This window comes from Salmo salar, chromosome ssa13 (assembly GCF_905237065.1).
Source record: "Salmo salar chromosome ssa13, Ssal_v3.1, whole genome shotgun sequence".
Lineage (NCBI taxonomy): Eukaryota > Metazoa > Chordata > Actinopteri > Salmoniformes > Salmonidae > Salmo > Salmo salar.
Genome location: NC_059454.1, coordinates 5,024,127 through 5,044,900, shown reverse-complemented (window position 1 = coordinate 5,044,900; position 20,774 = coordinate 5,024,127). Strand labels below are relative to the sequence as shown.

Genomic DNA, 20,774 nt, shown 5'->3' with positions numbered 1-20,774 from the left:
AAACTATACAGTACTGTACTCTACTGAATTAAACTATACTCTACTGTACTCACTGTAATGTACTGTACCGTACTGTACTCTATTGTGCTCTACTGTACTAAACTGTGTCTCACTGTACTGTGATGTTCAAACTTGTGAAACGTAGCCTTGACGTCTATAATTCGTTCAGGTTTGCATCTGGTCCGCACCAAGCAAATGTTTACCGGTTTGGGGGCAGAGCTCATTAGAATAATACCCAACATACTTTGCAAGTTTGTTTTCACAATTTAAAAAAAATTACATTAGAGCATCACATCACAGTCATAGCAAGAAAAATAATTTATGTAACCACATTAGGCCAGACAAAATTGATTCACTGTTTAACGGATTTCCCCCCCCCAGAAAAGTGAGGCGAGAAAATAATTACATTAAGTGGATAAGGAATAACAGTACTTTATCACATTGTACTAGGCTATATGGACATGAACAATAGGAGAAATATTCACTTTCAGACTGATTTTCCAATTATTAATATCAAATGAACATTAATAAACATTATTCATATAGGATGTATAATAGAATGCAATTTCTATCAAATTAAAAAATGATTGAAAAAAAAAAGTTTTTTTTATTATCAGTTCATGAATCTAATTAATTTTATAGCCTAACAAATTCAAGAATGATTGACAATAAATAATTGTAATCAAATTAAAATGTTGATGCATATTAATTACCTGAATGTATCTCTATAGCCTATAGACGTTAACAAAATATTCATACAAATATGATTAGGCCTCTCATAGACTAGTAGGCCTTGTGGAAAGAGGGTCAATCAAGGTAGGTCTGCCAAATTAATGTAGCATTGGATAAAATACATAAATCCAACCATAGAGTATAACCTTTCATCATCATCAACAACAACAAAAATGTTTTGTAACATGCACAATGAGAAGCGTCAATCTATATAGAGCAAGCTGGACTAAAATGGGGCCCAGTAACTTTTCTCACCACATCCTCCACGGACTGTCTGGTCTGGCTGCCACCGAAAAGCGTCCACCTGCTGACCTGCTGGAAGTGTGTGCGTTCCGCTGGTCTCCGCGGCGCGTCATCTCTTCAGACGCCTTCCGTTGTGGTTATCGGTTGGTCTACTACTACTGGTAGTACCGGTAAAATGTAAATTAGGAATCGTAAATCCCCATACAGCTGACACACTTCGATTTCATCAATTATTTTGACTTCAATTTAGTTGTCCAAAGTACTATCAGCTTGCACTGCGTCTTTGCTGATGAATTGCTGATGAATGCTCTGATCTCTGATTTTTCGTCAATTAATCGCTTCTAATAGAGCTGAAAATGATGCAATAACCATGAATTGAACCGACTGTTTGTTTATTAATGAGGGACGTCCCGCGTTAAGATAAAAGTATGACAGCATGAGAGAGGAATGAAACGTCTGCCCGGCGCCTGCAGGTGATACCGTATATTTCACGGTCCAATCCGAGGTTCGGACATGATCTCAGGCTGTCTGGTCGATTGGGCATCAACTTGGGAAAGCCTCAAGGGAGAGTGGACAGTACGTTATAAACAAAGAGACGCATATATTGGCCCAAAAAGAACACATGTGATTTATTTTAGTATTTAGTCGGGATGTGGAGGAAAGTGAAGCGGGGCAATTCATCTTTGTCCGGACTTACTGAGAATGTTATTGTAGTTGAACTGGTCTGTTGGTTTATTCAGTTGCTTGAGTTGCTTTCAACATCATTGCTGCCAGTTTTTAAGCATTTTTAAAAAGCTAAGATAAGCGGTAGAGGCAGAAGGGAACAGTAATACCTGTTCTGTTGTGACCTTCAGGTTTAAACAAGTGTTGTGATATAAAAATTACCTCACTGAAAATGTATGCGAAGTTGATATTTGGCTGTAGAATCAATGACCGCAATTTACCGCAATTTACCTATCCGGAAAGATAGGTAAAAATAGGTATTTTTGAGCACCTAAAATGCACCTGATTTCAACGTCCGGGGGGGGGAAAAAAAATGAATATTTTTGTATTGTTTCATGTTGGGGTGGCACGCAGTACTTTTCAGATCAGAGTGGTAGAAATTGGACTTGCATTACCTCCTACCAAACAGCAGGTGGCGCTACCTCTGAACGCTGCCTGTGGCTCCATTTAACAAATAACCGAAGAAGGACGAACCGGAAACAACCATTTTCTGCAGATGTTTTGAACTAAAATCGTACTAAATCAAAACATGTAAATGTAGAAATCAAAATGTTTTATTTTCTCATGCAGTAGTTGGACATTATTTCTCTACTGCACCCGGTTTTTCCTGTAAGTGTCTTTCCCAACGCGATCCCCAGTCATCATGGTAAGTGAAAGAGCGTCTCATCATTTTCAGCATCTACTCATGGCATTCTCCATCTTCACAAAGCGGGATGATACGGTGATGTGTGTATGTGTGATTCTGCATCGCAAAACAGATTTATATTCCTTATTCTAGTCATGGTCAATTCATGTTAAAAATTCTGATATACATTAATTCATTCGTTAATTTGATACCTGATGTTTTCAAATCAAAAACAAAATCAATGTTTACACAAGGAGCCCAGTTAAATATTGCCAACATTTTGCTCAATTATTGCCAACATTTGTCCAGTTATTGGCAAAGAGCTGATCTGATTGGGAGAAAATATTAATTTAGTGGAAGATCAGAATTGGGCTGCCAGTGTGAACGCCGAGCAAGAAGATGAGTACAGATTTTAATAATATACTTTTAAATATGGATACCTAAAGCCAATTTCCTTAGTCAATCTATTATCGTTTTTTTTTTTTGTAAATATTGTTTCTTCTGTTGACATGATCAGAATTGAGCTAATTTAGGCTATCATCACCATGGGCAAATAACACACACACACACACACACACACACACACACACACACACACACACACACACACACTCCAGATGTATGAAATGTTGCTTCTGCTCCTCTACCCCTCAGGACAGTCACAGTGAGGTATCAGACCTCGACCCAGCCCCTGGCCCTGACAGACCTGTAGGACCCATGATGGAGGGGGAGAACGCACCTGTCTACTGTATCTGTCGCAGACCTGACATCAACTGCTTCATGATGTAACTGTCTGTCTGTCTGTCTGTCTGTCTGTCTGTCTGTCTGTCTGTCTGTCTGTCTGTCTGTCTGTCTGTCTGTCTGAACAAAGATGACAAACGACAGACAGATGGACGGTGGAACAGGCCTCTCATATATATGTGTGTTTCCCCTGTCTCTGTCTCTGCAGTGGTTGTGACTGCTGTAACGAGTGGTTTCACGGTGACTGCATCGGCATATCAGAGAAGGCAGCTAAAGTCATCCGGGTGTGGTACTGTGAGAAATGTCGTGGTAAGTCTGTCCTCTGTTTCGGAAATGATGATAACCAAACAATGCAGACGTGTCGAGAAAAAGAGACAAAACACGAAAACCACGGCACTCCTTTTGTGATCTAAAATGAAAACGACCAATGAAGCAGTCTTGAGTTAAAGGGCCAATCTGTGATATGTACATCCAATCGTTTAAATGAATTAAACCCACTGATTTCTTGTGTTGTTATCTAGCCAAAGACGGGACCCTGGAGATAAAGTATCGTCCCAAGAAGACCAAGGAAAAGATGGAGAAGGAGACGGGAGACCAGGAGAAAACAGAGAAGGAGACGGGAGACCTGGAAAAGATGGAGAAGCAGCATCACACTCCAGACCTGAATATAGAACACTGCCGAGGTTCACGGGTAACAACCAATAGTTCACTAAATATATACAGCGCCTTCAGAAAGAATATTCATACCCCTTGACATTTTTCCACGTTACCCGAGCGCCTAAGAACAGTCCTTAGCCATGGTATATTGGCCATGGGGTGGCAGGGTAGCCTAGTGGTTAGAGCGTTGGACTTGTAACCAAAAGGTTGCAAGATCAAATCCCTGAGCTGACAAGGTAAAAATCTGTTGTTCTGCCCCTGAACAAGGCAGTTAACCCACTGTTCCTAGGCTGTCATTGAAAATAAGAATTTGTTCTTAACTGACTTGCCTAGTTAAATAAAGGTAAAAACTTTTATTTATTTTAAATACCACATGCGTAATTGCTTAAATATGCCATCCATGACCTATAGAAATACATTTATAAATATGTGTATACATTTTGAGTCAACCCATTCATTAATAAACATCAACAAATACCTTATAAATAATTTTGCGTTGACAATAAGTTAAGTAGTCCATTATTAAATCATTTAAAATAGTGTTTATAAATGCGCAATTTACTATTTACCTTTTTTTTTACATTTTCAAATGTAGGAATAATGATGAATAAATGGTAGAATGGTTGAAATCATATACAAATCTGATTCATGCGCCTTGTGTCTGAACGGTCAAATCTGAATCCTGGCCATGCGCCTTGTGTCCGAACGGTCAAATCTGATTCCTGGCCATGCGCCTTGTGTTTGAACGGTCAAATCTGATTCCTGGCCGTGCGCCTTGTGTCTGAACGGTCAAATCTGATTCCTGGCCGTGCGCCTTGTGTCTGAACGGTCAAATCTGATTCCTGGCCATGCGCCTTGTGTCCGAACGGTCAAATCTGATTCCTGGCCATGCGCCTTGTGTCCGAACGGTCAAATCTGATTCCTGGCCATGCGCCTTGTGTCGAACGGTCAAATCTGATTCCTGGCCATGCGCCTTGTGTCCGAACGGTCAAATCTGATTCCTGGCCATGCGCCTTGTGTCCGAACGGTCAAATCTGATTCCTGGCCATGCGCCTTGTGTCTGAACGGTCAAATCTGATTCCTGGCCATGCGCCTTGTGTCCGAACGGTCAAATCTGATTCCTGGCCATGCGCCTTGTGTCTGAACGGTCAAATCTGATTCCTGGCTGTGCGCCTTGTATCGGAACGGTCTAATCTGATATTTGCCCTCTTGTGGTTTTTAGACGGTTATTTGACATATCTTATTGCTTGTTAGCTGCTCTGTTGACAGTTTGACAAGAACTTGTGGAAACTTGTTAATTGTTTACAAACAAATGAGTGAATGTGTTAAAATCTAAACAGCTACTTAGCTAGCTAGTCGACTGTTGTGGCTAGCTAGCTAGTGGACTGTTGTGGCTAGCTAGCTAGTGGACTGTTGTGGCTAGCTAGCTAGTGGACTGTTGTGGCTAGCTGGCTAGTGGACTGTTGTGGCTAGCTGGCTAGTGGACTGTTGTGGCTAGCTAGCTAGTGGACTGTTGTGGCTAGCTGGCTAGTGGACGGTTGTGGCTGGCTGGCTAGTCGACTGTTGTGGCTGGCTGGCAAGTCGACTGTTGTGGCTAGCTAGCTAGTGGACTGTTGTGGCTAGCTAGCTAGTGGACTTTTGTGGCTAGCTAGCTAGTGGACTGTTGTGGCTAGCTAGCTAGTGGACTGTTGTGGCTAGCTAGCTAGTGGACTGCAGTGGCTAGCTAGCTAGTGGACTGCTGTGGCTAGCTAGCTAGCTAGTGGACTGCTGTGGCTAGCTAGCTAGCTAGTCGACTGCTGTGGCTAGCTAGCTAGTGGACTGTTGTGGCTAGCTAGCTAACTAGTGGACTGTTGTGGCTAGCTAGCTAGTGGACTGTTGTGGCTAGCTAGCTAGTGGACTGTTGTGGCTAGCTAGCTAGTCGACTGTTGAGGCTAGCTAGCTAGTGGACTGTTGTGGCTAGCTAGCTAGTCGACTGTTGTGGCTAGCTAGCTAGTGGACTGTTGTGGCTAGCTAGCTAGTGGACTGTTGTGGCTAGCTAGCTAGTGGACTGTTGTGGCTAGCTAGCTAGTGGACTGTTGTGGCTAGCTAGCTAGTGGACTGATGTGGCTAGCTAGCTAGTGGACTGCTGTGGCTAGCTAGCTAGTGGACTGCTGTGGCTAGCTAGCTAGTCGACTGCTGTGGCTAGCTAGCTAGTCGACTGCTGTGGCTAGCTAGCTAGTCGACTGCTGTGGCTAGCTAGCTAGTCGACTGCTGTGGCTAGATAGCTAGTCGACTGCTGTGGCTAGCTAGCTAGTCGACTGCTGTGGCTAGCTAGCTAGTTGACTGTTGTGGCTAGCTAGCTAGTGGACTGTGGCTAGGCCAAGTACAGCCTGTGGATAGGCCAAGTGCCCCCTGTGGATAAGCCAAGTACCCCCTGTGGATAGGCCAAGTACCCCCAGGGGTCCTAGTACCCCCTGTGGATAGGCCAAGTACCCCCTGTGGATAGGCCAAGTACCCCCAGGGGTCCTAGTACTGGCCTACACCACTGCGCACACACCTGTCATTACTATGACAGCTAATGACTAGGAAAAGAAAAACCAAGGAAATATTTTGGTTTGCTTGTCCCGATGCAATAACTTTGAAAATATAACCAGGTTGTATGATTTATAGAAAACATGTTTTTATGTAAGTTTTTAGAAAACAATAATGAGATGTGCGTTTTCTTCCTCCTCCATGTAAAGAAATTCGAATCCAACCAACCGCAATGAACACAAATTGTACCGGGAGACGGGACGACTGTCGTTGCTCACTCTGTGACTGACAAGGACCTTTCCTATAAATAGATTGCTGGTCCCGTGTGGCTCAGTTGGTAGAGCATGGTGCTTGCAACACCAGGGTTGTGGGTTCGATTCCCACGGGGGACCAGTACGGGAAAAAAATGTATGAAATATATCCATTCACTACTGTAAGTGGCTCTGGATAAGAGCGTCTGCTAAATGATGTAAATGTAAATTTATGAATGGTAAAGGGATATAGGAGAATCTACTTTATTCAGTCAGTTCGACACTTTTTTTTATGAACTATTGAACACTTGCTGTTCAGTATTCAATCAAATTTACATTTACATTTTAGTCAACGCTCTTATCCAGAGCGACTTACAGTCATGAATACATACATTTCATACATTTTTTCCCCCCGTACTGGTCCCCCGTGGGAATCAAACCCACAACCCTGGCGTTGCTAACCCCATGCTCTACCAACTGAGCTACACAGGACCCAGTAGATCACAGTAGATCGCCTATGCGCCACGACTCAGTGTGGCTGGCTATTTGACACACGGTGAAAGAAAATATATGTGTTAGAAAACAATAATGAAACGTGCGTTTTCTTCCTCCTCCGTGTAAAGAAATTCGAATCCAACCAACCGCAACGAACACAAATTGTACCGGGAGATGGGACAGTCAGTCAGACGTTGCTCACTCTGTGACTGACAAGGACCTATCCTATAAATAGATTGCTGGAAGATGCATTTATATATATATATATATATATATATATATATATATATATATATATAGTTCATTCTAGAGGGAGAGGGCTTGACAGACTAGCGAATTTAAACTTTTTAAATGAAAAACAGCCTAGTTAGTATGAAGTAGAGATACTCTCAAAGATCGGCTATGAAAAAGCCAACTGACACTTACTCTTGTGTTACTGACTTGTTGCACCCTCGACAACTACTATGATTATTATTATTTGACCCTGCTGGTCATTTATGAACATTTGAACATCTTGGCCATGTGCTGTTATAATCTCCACCCGGCACAGCCAGAAGAGGACTGGCCACCCCTCATAGCCTGGTTCCTCTCTAGGTTTCTTCCTAGATTTTGGCCTTTCTAGGGAGTTTTTCCTAGCCACTGTGCTTCTACACCTGCATTGCTTGCTGTTTGGGGTTTTAGGCTGGGTTTCTGTACAGCACTTTGAGATATCAGCTGATGTAAGAAGGGCTATATAAATACATTTGATTTGATTTGAAGTGAATAAAGTAGCCATCTCAGTTACATCTCAGCCTTTGTTACACTAAAAAAGTCCCTTGACTTTTTGTCCCTGACGGAGACATGGATTTCCCCAGAGAACACGACTACTCCAGCTGCTCTCTCGTCATCTCTCTATGGGTTCTCTCGTAGTCTGAGAGCGTCTGGTCGTCACGGTGATGGCACAGGGCTACTCATTTCTCCTAAATGGGAGATTTTCTCTTTTCTCCCTCTCTCACCTGTTCATCTCCTCATTTGAATTCCATGCTGTCACTGTCATTTTTCCACTGAAGCGTAACATTGTTGTCATCTATCACCCACCAGGTGCCCTTGAAGAGTTCCTCAATGAACTTGACACCTTAATAAGCTAATTTCCCGATGATGGCTTACCGCTCATCGTACTGGGAGACTTCAACCTCCCGACATTGTCTCATTTCTTTCCACGTCTTATTTTCCCTGCTTGTCTCTTTTGACCTTACCCTTTCCCAGTCCTATCCCACTCCCAGGCAATACGCTTGGACTAATCTTCACTAGAGGCTGTTCTTCTACTAATCTCACTGCAACCTACAGGTTTCCGATCACTACTTTGTCTCCTTGTATCTCCATCTCTCCTGCTACCCTACCCACGCACCCCTACTCAGATGGTCATTCTCACATCTCCTACCCTACCCACTCAGCCCTACCCATATGGTCCTATCCACTCACCCCTACCCAGATGGGCCTACCCACTCCCCCCTACCCAGATGGTCCTACCCACTCGCCCCTACCCAGATGGTCCTCCCCACTCCCCCCTACCCAGATGGTCCTCCCCACTCAGCCCTACCCAGATGGTCCTCCCCACTCAGCCTTACCCAGATGGTCCTACCCACTCACCCCTACCCAGATGGTCCTACCCACTCACCCCTACCCAGATGGTCCTACCCACTCAGCCCTACCCAGATGGTCCTCCCCACTCAGCCTTACCCAGATGGTCCTACCCACTCACCCCTACCCAGATGGTCCTACCCACTCAGCCCTACCCAGATGATCCTCCCCACTCAGCCTTACCCAGCTGGTCCTACCCACTCACCCCTACCCAGATGGTCCTCCCCACTCAGCCCTACCCAGATGGTCCTACCCACTCACCCCTACCCAGATGGTCCTACCCACTCACCCATACCCAGATGGTCTCTCTCTCTCTCCCACTACTCTCTCCTCTTCTATCCTATCATCTCTCCCTTCTCTCATGACTCGGTCTCTTTGACTCTACTCTCCTCCCTTTCCACCTCCCACTGTTCCCTTAACTCCTGGCCGGCTCGAACTCCCGTGGCTGAGAGACACACTATAGAACAGGGCTGCGGGCAGCTGAGCGAAAATGGAGGAAAGCTAAACTTGTTCCCCCTCCCAGAGTGCAAATAACCTTGGTGTGACCCCTGGACAACACCCTGTTGTTCTCTACAAACATTTAAAAAAAGAAGTGACTCGCTCCTGCAGGTTCATGCTCTACAACATCCGTAGGGTATGACCCTACCTCACACAGGAAGAGGAACATCCGTAGGGTACGACCTTTCCTCACACAGGAAGAGGAACATCCGTAGAATACGACCTTTCCTCACACAGGAAGAGGAACATCCGTAGAATACGACCTTTCCTCACACAGGAAGAGGAACATATGTAGAATACGACCTTTCCTCACACAGGAAGTGGAACATCCGTAGGGTACGACCTTTCCTCACACAGGAAGAGGAACATCCGTAGAATACGACCTTTCCTCACACAGGAAGAGGAACATATGTAGAATACGACCTTTCCTCACACAGGAAGTGGAACATCCGTAGGGTACGACCCTACCTTACACAGGAAGTGGAACATCTTTAGAGTACGACCCTACCACACACCGGAAGTGGAACATCCGTAGGGTACGACCTTTCCTCACACAGGAAGAGGAACATCCGTAGAGTACGACCTTTCCTCACACAGGAAGTGGAACATCATTAGAGTACGACCCTACCTCACACAGGAAGAGGAACATCCGTAGAATACGACCTTTCCTCACACAGGAAGTGAAACATCTGTAGAATACGACCTTTCCTCACACAGGAAGCGGCGCAGGTCCTAATCCAGGCACTCGTCATCTCCCGCCTGGACTACTGCAACTCGCTGTTGGCTGGGCTCCCGCTTGTGCCTTCAAACCACTGCAACTTATCCAGAATGCCGCAGCCCACCAGGTGTTTACCTTTCCCAAGTTTTCTCATGTCACCCTGTTCCTCCGCACACTCCACTGGTTTCCAGTCGAAGCTCGAACCCACTACAAGACCCTGGTGCAAGAAGAACTGCCCAGATCTACCTTCAGGATATGCTCAAACCGTACATCCCAACCTGAGAACTCAGTTCTGCCACGTCTGGTCTCTTGGCCTTCACACCTTCACGACTGTAATATGTGGTTGTCCACCTAGCTATCTGAATATACTAACTACTGTGATATGTGGTTGTCCCACCTAGCTATCTGAATATACTAACTACTGTGATATGTGGTTGTCCCACCTAGCTATCTGAATATACTAACTACTGTGATATGTGGTTGTCCCACCTAGCTATCTGAATATACTAACTACTGTAATATGTGGTTGTCCACCTAGCTATCTGAATATACTAACTACTGTGATATGTGGTTGTCCACCTAGCTATCTGAATATACTAACTACTGTAATATGTGGTTGCTCCACCTAGCTATCTGAATATACTAACTACTGTGATATGTGGTTGTCCACCTAGCTATCTGAATATACTAACTACTAATATGTGGTTGTCCACCTAGCTATCTGAAGATGAATATACTAACTACTGTAATATGTGGTTGTCCACCTAACTATCTGAATATACTAACTACTGTGATATGTGGTTGTCCCACCTAGCTATCTGAATATACTAACTACTGTGATATGTGGTTGTCCCACCTAGCTATCTGAATATACTAACTACTGTGATATGTGGTTGTCCACCTAGCTATCTGAAGATGAATATACTAACTACTGTAATATGTGGTTGTCCACCTAACTATCTGAATATACTAACTACTGTGATATGTGGTTGTCCCACCTAGCTATCTGAATATACTAACTACTGTGATATGTGGTTGTCCCACCTAGCTATCTGAATATACTAACTACTGTGATATGTGGTTGTCCCACATAGCTATCTGAAGATGAATATACTAACTACTGTGATATGTGGTTGTCCCACCTAGCTATCTGAATATACTAACTACTGTGATATGTGGTCGTCCCACCTAGCTATCTGAAGATGAATATACTAACTACTGTGATATGTGGTTGTCCACCTAGCTATCTGAAGATGAATAAACTACCTACTGTGATATGTGGTTGTCCACCTAGCTATCTGAATATACTAACTACTGTAATATGTGGTTGTCCCACCTAGCTATCTGAATATACTAACTACTGTGATATATGGTTGTCCACCTAGCTATCTGAATATACTAACTACTGTGATATGTGGTTGTCCCACCTAGCCATCTGAATATACTAACTACTGTGATATGTGGTTGTCCCACCTAGCTATCTGAATATACTAACTACTGTAATATGTGGTTGTCCCACCTAGCTATCTGAATATACTAACTACTGTGATATGTGCTCGTCCCACCTAGCTATCTTTAAGAGAAGTGTTCTAACTGTAAGTCGCTCTGGATAATAGCATCTGCTAAATTACTAAAATGTAAATTGTACACAGGCAGCCCAATTCTGATATTTCGCCCCATTATTGGCAAAGATCTGATTGGTTAAAGGCCAATAAGTGGTTAAAAAAAATCAGACTTGGGCTGCCTGTATAAACCCAATGTGATTCCAGTGTGATTCCAATTGTGATTCCCTTGTGTGCAGGTGAAGCGTTCGGCCCGTATGTGTGGAGAGTGTGAGCCGTGCAGGAGGACTGAGGACTGTGCTCAGTGTGATTTCTGTAAAGACATGAAGAAGTTTGGAGGACCCAATAAGATCAGACAGAAGTGCAGACTCAGGCAGTGCGACGTCCGAGCCCGGGTGAGTCCATAAAGGTAGATAGAGGGCGAGTCCATAAAGGTAGATAGCGGGTGAGTCCATAAAGGTAGATAGAGGGTGAGTCCATAAAGGTAGATAGAGGGTGAGTCCATAAAGGTAGATAGAGGGTGCGTTTGGACCATAGACTATTCTAGTACTCCCAAGAAATCACCAAACCTCGACAAAATGCATTCTTTGTTCATTTACGCTAATGAAGCCTCTGAAACTGACGTTATTGTAGTGACATCTAACCCAAACTCCTAGCGAACTCGTCAATAGGTTTGGATTTCTTTACCTAAAAGATGTTTGGGTTGACAGTTGTTGAACCCAGTTTTGAATCCTGGACTGGGTTAAGCCCCCCCGAATTCGCTTCAGTATATTTGATGCACCATTTTCTCTCTCTCTCTCTCTCTGTCTCTCTGTCTCTCTCTCTCTCTGTCTGTCTCTCTGTCTCTCTCTGTCTCTGTCTCTCTCTCTCTCTCTCTCTCTCTCTCTCTCTCTCTCTGTCTCTCTGTGTCTCTCTCTGTCTCTCTCTGTCTCTCTCTCTCTCTGTCTCTCTCTGTCTCTCTCTCTGTCTCTCTCTCTCGCTGTAGAAAATGCTTCGTGTAAAGGATGAGGAGTTTGCCCTGTCTGGTCGGGGGGCCAGAGGGAGTCTGAGAAGAGGAGGGCCTCTGTTTGATGACTACAGTGAGAATGAGATGGAGCTCTACCAGCAGTACAAGGCTGCAGGCTACGAGGATAACAATATGGTACACACACACGGACGGACAGACAGACATACACACACACACATATACATACAGTATACTAGCTTTGTTAGTTAAAAGTGATACGTGAATACATTTTGATTGGCTGATTGATCAATACATGTATTAATTTATTGATTGATTATCTCCTTGTGGTATCTATGCAGCCGTGGCATAGTGATGATGAGGAGGCGACCTTTGACCCCGTGCAGAGGAAGAGGGCTGTGAAGGTTAAGCACGTCAAGAGACGAGAGAAGAGATGGGACAAGAAGGACAAGGTACAGAAAGCACTAGACCTTTTCTCCATAACGTTATGGGGACATGTTTTGTGTTGCAAAAGCAATGTGGGGAAAAAACTGTCTAATTGACCATAAACCTAATTGTAATCTGTCTCGTGATTTAATTTCAAACTTTTCTTCAACAATGCGTAATATATTTAGAGAGATATATTAGAGACATATTATAGAGAGAGATATTATAGAGAAATATATTATAGAGAGATATATTATAGAGAGAGATATATTATGGTGATATAGAAATATATATTATAGAGATATATTATAAAGATATATATTATAGAGATATATTATAGAGAGATATATTATAGAGAGATATATTATAGAGATATATATAATAGAGAGATATTATAGAGAGAGATATTATAGAATTATATATTATAGAGAGATATATTATGGAGATATAGAAATATATATTATAGAGATATATTTTATAGAGATATAGAGAGATATATATTATAGAGATATTATAGAGATATATATAATAGAGATATATATTATAGAGAGAGATATTATAGAGATATTATAGAAATATATATTATAGAGAGATATATTATAGAAATATATATTATAGAGAGATATTATAGAGAGATATATTATAGAGATATATATATATATATAATAGAGATATATTATAGATATATTATAGCGAGATATATTATGAAGATATATATTATAGAGAGATGTAGATATATATAATAGAGAGATATATTATGGCGATATAGAGATATATATTATAGAGATATATATTATAGAGATATAGAGATATATATTAGAAAGATATATATTATAGAGATATATTATAGAGAGATATATTATGGAGATATAGAGATATATATTATAGAGATATATATTATAGAGATATAGAGAGATATATTATAAAGACATATATTATAGAGATATATTATAGAGAGATATATTATGGAGATATAGAGATATATATTATAGAGAGATATATTATGGAGATATAGAGATATATATTATAGAGAGAGATATTATAGAGATATATATTATAGAGATATATATTATAGAGCGATATATCATAAACGGTTGACTATTTAAGTAGTGCTCAGTTGACTGAAGTCCAGTTAATCACCCACCTCCTTTATTGTCCCTTGTTCCCCCTCCAGAAAGAGAAAGAGGTGCGTCGCCACAAGCAGAAGCAGAAGCACCGTGAGCGAGTGAAGCACAGTGAGAGGGGTGGCGGGGGCAGCGGCGAGGCTCGGGGGGACGGTGGAGGAGGAGGAGGAGGAGGAGGAGGAGGGATGAGACAGTGTTTGGGACCAGGGTGTGTGGAGGTCGCCAGGGCCGGCTCCAAATACTGCTCAGAGGACTGCGGCATGAAACTGGCTACCAAGTAAGAGGAATACTTATTACAGAATCATTTAGGAAACAATGTACTGTCAATTAAGTAGCAAACCCTTAATCAATGTAAAATATTTATTGTCTTAAATCACTTAAAGTTATGTTAAAACATTTATTTTTTATCACAAACATAAAGTCGTCTTTTAATGCATTGATTGGGCCTGTTTGACTTGAGGAAACTTGAGGAAACTTGTAGGAAACTTGAGGAAACTTGTAGGAAACTTGTAGGAAACTTGAAGGAAACTTGTAGGAAACCTTTTGGACATGGATCTGTTTATATCTGTCGCTCTGCCCGTCCTTATGTCCACCCCCACAACCAGTCGTATCTATGAGAATACAGCAGTGGCAGCAGTCTCCCTGTTTACAGTGCCTTCAGAAAGTATTCATACCCCTTGACTTATTCCACATTTTATTGTGATACAGCCTTCTACACACAGTACCCCCGTAATGACAAAGTGTTTCTTTTTTTGTATTTTTTTATTTAAAGTTTTATTAAGTGTTCTTGTTTTTCAATCAAAAAACAAAACACATCAATAATAAATAATAGAATCAAAATAGAATATCTAACAAAGCAAACACATTTACACTATCTGTGATCATGTTAACTATATTTAATAACATTTTTATATCTATATTAACTATATTTAATTTAATATTTATATCTATGTTAACTATATTTAATTTAATTTAATATTTATATCTATATTAACTATATTTAATTTAATTTAATATTTATATCTATATTAACTATATTTAATTTAATATTTATATCTATATTAACTATATTTAATTTAATGTAATTTTTATATCTATATTAGCTATATTTAATTTAATATTTATATCTATATTAACTATATTTCCAGCTTTAGCTGAGACAACTAACAAATAATTTGTTTTACAGCACCTTACACAACATGTATATACACTAATTTCCTTAATCACTGCATTCACTCTATCCAATTTGAAATATAGCTGAGTAGTGGAGACCAGAGTCTATCAAACCCGGGCTGTCTCTTGCAGAGGTCATTAGTGGGCTTTTCAAGAGGAAGGAAGTCAACAATCTGGTCAATCCACATTTTAAATGTGAGAGAAGAATTAGAAGCCCACAGCTGGAGAATACATTTCTTAGCAAAGTATGTGATAGTCATAAACACATTTTCTCTGTCTGGATCAAGAACAAAGTCCTGCTGGACATTAGGAAGATGGAGACACGGGTTCAAATCAAACTGTATATCTAGTATGTTCTATGCAGCAGTATGTATAGATTGCCAAAATATGGTAACCTCTCTACAACCTCAAAATACATGCATATAGGTTCCACTTTCAGAGTTACATCTTTTACAATCAGGTTAAACGTCTGTTCATTCTATGGAGTCTCACTGGGGTGTAATATAATGTGTATAACATTTGAAAATTAGATTCATTTTTACGTCGCAAACATCCGCCCATAACTCATCACTGATAGTCAGACAAAGGTCCCTTTCCCAGATTCTTTTCAAAAGAGTAAAGGAGGAACCCACATTTTTTTATTAAATTATTTTTTTTATTTAACCTTTATTTAAATAGACAAGTCAGTTAAGACCAAATTCTTTATTTCAATGACGGCCTAGGAACAGTGGGTTAACTGCCTTGTTCAGGGGCAGAACAATATATTTTTACATTGTCAGCTCAGGGATTCGATCTTGCAACCTTCCGGTTACTAGTCCAACAGCTCTAACCACTAGGCTACCCTGCCACATTCCACATTCTCAGAAAGGAGTTCATAGATATAGTTGGTTTTGCATTTGATGGATTGTGCAAGAAGCAAGAAGGCTCTCAACTTCATTCAGCTGAGCTCTAAACCTCCCCTTTGGAAGTGAATGAGGACATTTTAAGTGTCTTATTTGAAGATATACACATTGAATTCACTGCAGAGCTCTTGAAAGGATTTCAGTGTAGTTGCGTTCTGATGAAACAGGTCTGAAAAGGTGAAACTTGGCATCACTCAGGGCTTTTGGCAAGTCTGGGTTGCGTACTACAGTATAGCCGAGTGAGAACATATTTGGGAGGAAATGTCAAGGTATTTCCTACAGTCCTTCCATGCTAGTAGGGTGCTGTAAATCAAAGGTTTTGGCTATGTTGCCCCCACTTCACTAAAGTTTTTAATGAATAGAATTGAGCTTAGGGGCAATGAACCACCGGATTGAACCTCTATCTGAATCAACATTGAGTCTTGTCTGTTTGTGATCCATGTTAACATGTTGTGGATTTGGGCATATCAGTAGTACAATTGAAGGCAGGGAAGGGCAAGACCACCCTTAGATTCAGGTTTGGATAGAGTGGAGAACTTGATCCTAGGTTTGTTATTGCCCCATATAAATGTGGGATGCTTTGTTTGGTTGTTTTGAAAGAAGAAACTGGGAGATACAGTTGAAGTCGGAAGTTTACATACACCTTTGCCAAATACATTTAAACTCAGTTTTTCACAATTCCTGACATTTAATCCCAGTAAAACTTCCCTGTCTTAGATCAGTTAGGATCACCACTTTATTTTAAGAATGTGAAATGTCAGAATAATAGTAGAGAGAATGATTTATATCAGCTTTTATTTCTTTCATCACATTCCCAGTGGGTCAGAAGTTTACATCCACTCAATTACTATTTGGTAGCATTGCCTTTAAATTGTTTAACTTGGGTCAAACATTTTGGGTTGCCTTCCACAAGCTTTCCACAATAAGTTGGGTGAATTTTGGCCCATTCCTCCTGACAGAACTGGAAAAAGTCAGGTTTGTAGGCCTCCTTGCTCGCGCACGCTTTTTCAGTTCTGCCCACAAATTTTCTATGGGATTGAGGTCAGGTCTATTTTGTGAAGTGAACCAGTCCTTCCTGCAGCAAAGCACCGCCCACAACATGATGCTGCCACCTCTGTGTTTCACAGTTGGGATGGTGTTCTTCGGCATGCAAGCCTCCCCCTTTTTCCTCCAAACATAACGATGGTCATTATGGCCGAACAGTTCTATTTTTATTTCATCAGACCAGAGGACATTTCTCCAAAAAGTACGATCTTTGTCCCCATGTGCAGTTGCAAACCGTAGTCTGGCTTTTTAATGGCGGTTTTGATGCAGTGGCTTCTTCCTTGCTGATCGACCTTTCAGGTTATGTCGATATAGGACTTGTTTTACTGTGGATATAGGTACTTTTGTACCTGTTTCCTCCAGCATCTTCACAAGGTCCATTGCTGTTGTTCTCGGATTGATTTGCACTTTTTGCACCAAAGTATGTTAATTTCTAGGAGACAGAACACATCTCCTTCCTGAGTGGTATGATGGCTGCGTGGTCCCATGGTGTTTATACTTGCGTACTATTGTTTGTACAGATGAACGAGGTACTTTCAGGCGTTTGGAAATTGCTCCCAAGGATGAACCATACTTGTGGAGGTCTACATTTTTTTTTCTGAGGTCTTGGCTGATTTCTTTTGATTTTCCCATAATGTCAATCAAAGAGGCACTGAGTTTGAAGGTAGACCTTGAAATACATCCACAGGTACACTTCCAATTGACTCAAATTATGTCAATTAGCCTATCAGAAGCTTCTAAAGCCATGACATCATTTTCTGGAATTTTCCAAGCTTTTAAAGGCACAGTCAACTTAGTGTATGTAAACTTCTGACCCACTGGAATTGTGATACAGTGAATTATAAGTGAAATAATCTGTCTGTAAACAATTGTTGGAAAAATTACTTGTGTCATGCACAAAGTAGATGTCCTAACCGACTTGCCAAAACTATAGTTTGTTAACAAGAAATTAGTTTTAATGACTCCCACCTAAGTGTATGTAAACTTCCGACTTCAACTGTGGATGGGAGCCTCAATAATTCCATCAATACTGGAATCAATACTGCAGATCTGGTGTTATAAAGATCCCAAGGTATTGAAACTCCAGAGTCCTCCATTGCAACAGACATAGTGTCTTCATAGAGCTGGTGAGTGGAAGATTGAGAGGACAAACAATGGACTTGTTCAAATGTATCTTATGGCCTGAAAACTTGCCCTACTAAGAAATTGTGTCTAAAATGGGAGGGAGGGATTTCTCAGGGTTGGATACATAGAGCAAGACATCATCCGCGTAGAGAGAAATCTTGTGCTGAAGGCCATCTGCAGAAACACTTATAATACTTGGATTGCTCCTTATTAACTCAGGGGGGACAGAGAGCATCCTTGTCTTGTGCCACGTCCCAAAGGGAATCTGTCAGAATTCAGACCGTTAGTGGTCACCATGGCATTTGGATGACAGTATAGGGACTTAATCCATTTAATAAAGTTTGGGCCCATATTGAACTTTTCTAAGACTGAGAACAGAAAGCTCCACTCCATCCTGTCGAACGCCTTCTCAGCCTCCAGTGAAGCCAGCAGGACAGTGGTGTGGAACGCCTTCTCAGCCTCCAGTGAAGCCAGCAGGACAGGGGTCTTCTGTGTGTTTACTTGATCAATAATATCAAAAAGATGGCAAATGTTATCAGAAGAGTACCTGTCTCTAATAAATCCAGTTTTGTCCGCTTTTATTGTTTTTGGAAGAAGAGTGGACCAGAAGGACGAGCAGGATAGAGGGTCCTTGTCTTTTTTGAGCAACGCTTTAATGTGGGCTGTGTACATAGTCTGGGAGAGCTCCGTTTTTGCAACAACAAAAAAATCATCCAGCATGAAAGTAGGGCTAAACTGGGGCCAAAAAGCTTTCTCTGGTAAACCCGTCTGGGCCTGGGGACTTGTTAGGTGGCATGGAGATAATTGCCTCTAGGACCTCCTCAGGAGTGACGGAGGAGTTGAGATCTTCTTGGTCGGTCTCTGACAGTTTTGGTAGCGAGATTCCCTCTAGGAAGGAATGGAGTTCTGCATCTGTATGTTTTCTCTCAGAAGTTTATAATTTGCAGTAAAAATCATAGTGAAAAGTTCAAATGTATCTTATTTGGATCATATGTGAACTCGTCATCTGTTGTTCGGATGACCATGATTGTAGACTTTTTTTAATTGGTAAGCAAGCAATCTACTATGCCTATTGCTATACTCATGGTATTTCTGTTTAGTAAAGAAAACCATTTTTTTTATCTCCCGAGTATAGTCCAAGTTTAGTTTGGCTTTGGCTGCTTTAAGTTGACTCTAGGAGGCACTGTCTGGCGATTGTTTATGTACTTTTTCGCAGAGTTGGGAGCTGGAACGCTTTTTTTCTTAGAGGAAGCATATGCAATTAGATGACTTCTTAGTGTGGCTTTAGCAGCGTCCCACATTGTAGCCGGAGAAACAGGAGAGTCTTTGTTTGTCTTGTGTGTAGTTGACGTTCCACGTAGTAACCAATGTATAGAACGCTTTGTTTGATAACATGGAGGTGTTGAATTTCAAGCTCTTTGACACCTCGGTATGTTTTTACAGAGGTCAAAGCGGAGGTGGACAAAGGCGTGATCTGAAAGTCCTATGGGTTCGATTGTACAAGTGGCAGAATTGCTGAAAATCTTTGGGATAAAAATGTAATCTATACGAGAGTAGGTGTTATGGATATGAAAGCAGGAGTATCTGTGTTAGGGGTGTATGTGTTTAAGATAGTAATTGGTTGCTCATACAGTGACCCAGTTATCAAAATAAATCTCCCCACTGGATCAGATATGTTTTTGTCAGTTATGAATGGAACATTCTTCTGGATAAGTATGGCTGTACCCTACTGTTTGATTTGAAAGATGAAAAATACACCTGTCCCACCCAAGGCTCTGCAGAGTTTAACATGTTCGGTATCACAGAGGTGTGTCTCTTGTAATAGCTCAATGTCTGCTTTTTCCTTTTTTCAGAGCACATAGTATCTTTATTGCGTGTCCTAGCCCATGGCAATTCCATGTCCAACCCCATGGCAGTTCCATGTCCTAGCCCATGGCAGTTCCATGTCCAAGCCCATGGCAGTTCCATGTCCAAGCCCATGGCAGTTCCATGTCCAAGCCCATGGCAGTTCCATGTCCAAGCCCATGGCAGTTCCCTGACCTAGCCCATGGCAGTTCCATGTCCTAGCCCATGGAAGTTCCCTGACCTAGCCCATGGCAGTTCCATGTCCTAGCCCATGGCAGTTCCCTGACCTAGCCCATGGCAGTTCCCTGACCTAGACCATGGCAGTTCCGTGTCCTAGCCCATGGCAGTTCCGTGTCCTGGCCTATGGCAGTTCCGTGTCCTGGCCTATGGCAGTTCCGTGTCCTAGCCCATGGCAGTTCCATGTCCTAGCCCATGGCAGTTCCATGTCCTAGCCCATGGCAGTTCCATGTCCTAGCCCATGGCAGTTCCGTGTCCTAGCCTATGGCAGTTCCATGTCCTAGCCCATGGAAGTTCCCTGACCTAGCCCATGGCAGTTCCATGTCCTAGCCCATGGCAGTTCCATGTCCTAGCCCATGGCAGTTCCATGTCCTAGCCCATGGCAGTTCCGTGTCCTAGCCTATGGCAGTTCCGTGTCCTAGCCCATGGCAGTTCCGTGACCTAGCCCATGGTTGTTGTGCTGCTGCCATGTTGTCATGTTGTGTTGCTACCATGCTGTGTTTTCATGTGTTGCTGCCTTGCTATTTTGTTGTCTTAGGTCTCTCTGTGTTGTGTTGT

At 41.9% G+C, this 20,774-nt stretch overlaps 1 protein-coding gene and 1 non-coding gene across 2 annotated transcripts in view; one reads left to right on the top strand and one right to left on the bottom strand.

Moving 5' to 3' along the window:
• Positions 1-2,133: 2,133 nt before the first annotated feature.
• LOC106566323 (CXXC-type zinc finger protein 1) overlaps positions 2,134-20,774 on the top strand; it is a 32,881-nt gene continuing 14,240 nt past the window's right edge. Inside the window, exons 1-8 of the mRNA XM_014134234.2 lie at positions 2,134-2,344; positions 2,978-3,108; positions 3,273-3,373; positions 3,586-3,755; positions 11,616-11,771; positions 12,362-12,517; positions 12,682-12,792; positions 13,941-14,167. Of these exons, the coding sequence (XP_013989709.1) occupies positions 2,342-2,344; positions 2,978-3,108; positions 3,273-3,373; positions 3,586-3,755; positions 11,616-11,771; positions 12,362-12,517; positions 12,682-12,792; positions 13,941-14,167 (1,055 nt within the window). The 5' untranslated portion in view covers positions 2,134-2,341. The remainder of the gene's footprint in view (positions 2,345-2,977; positions 3,109-3,272; positions 3,374-3,585; positions 3,756-11,615; positions 11,772-12,361; positions 12,518-12,681; positions 12,793-13,940; positions 14,168-20,774) is intronic.
• trnaa-agc (transfer RNA alanine (anticodon AGC)) lies at positions 6,902-6,977 on the bottom strand. The gene has a single exon. It is a non-coding gene; the product is annotated as a tRNA-Ala (tRNA).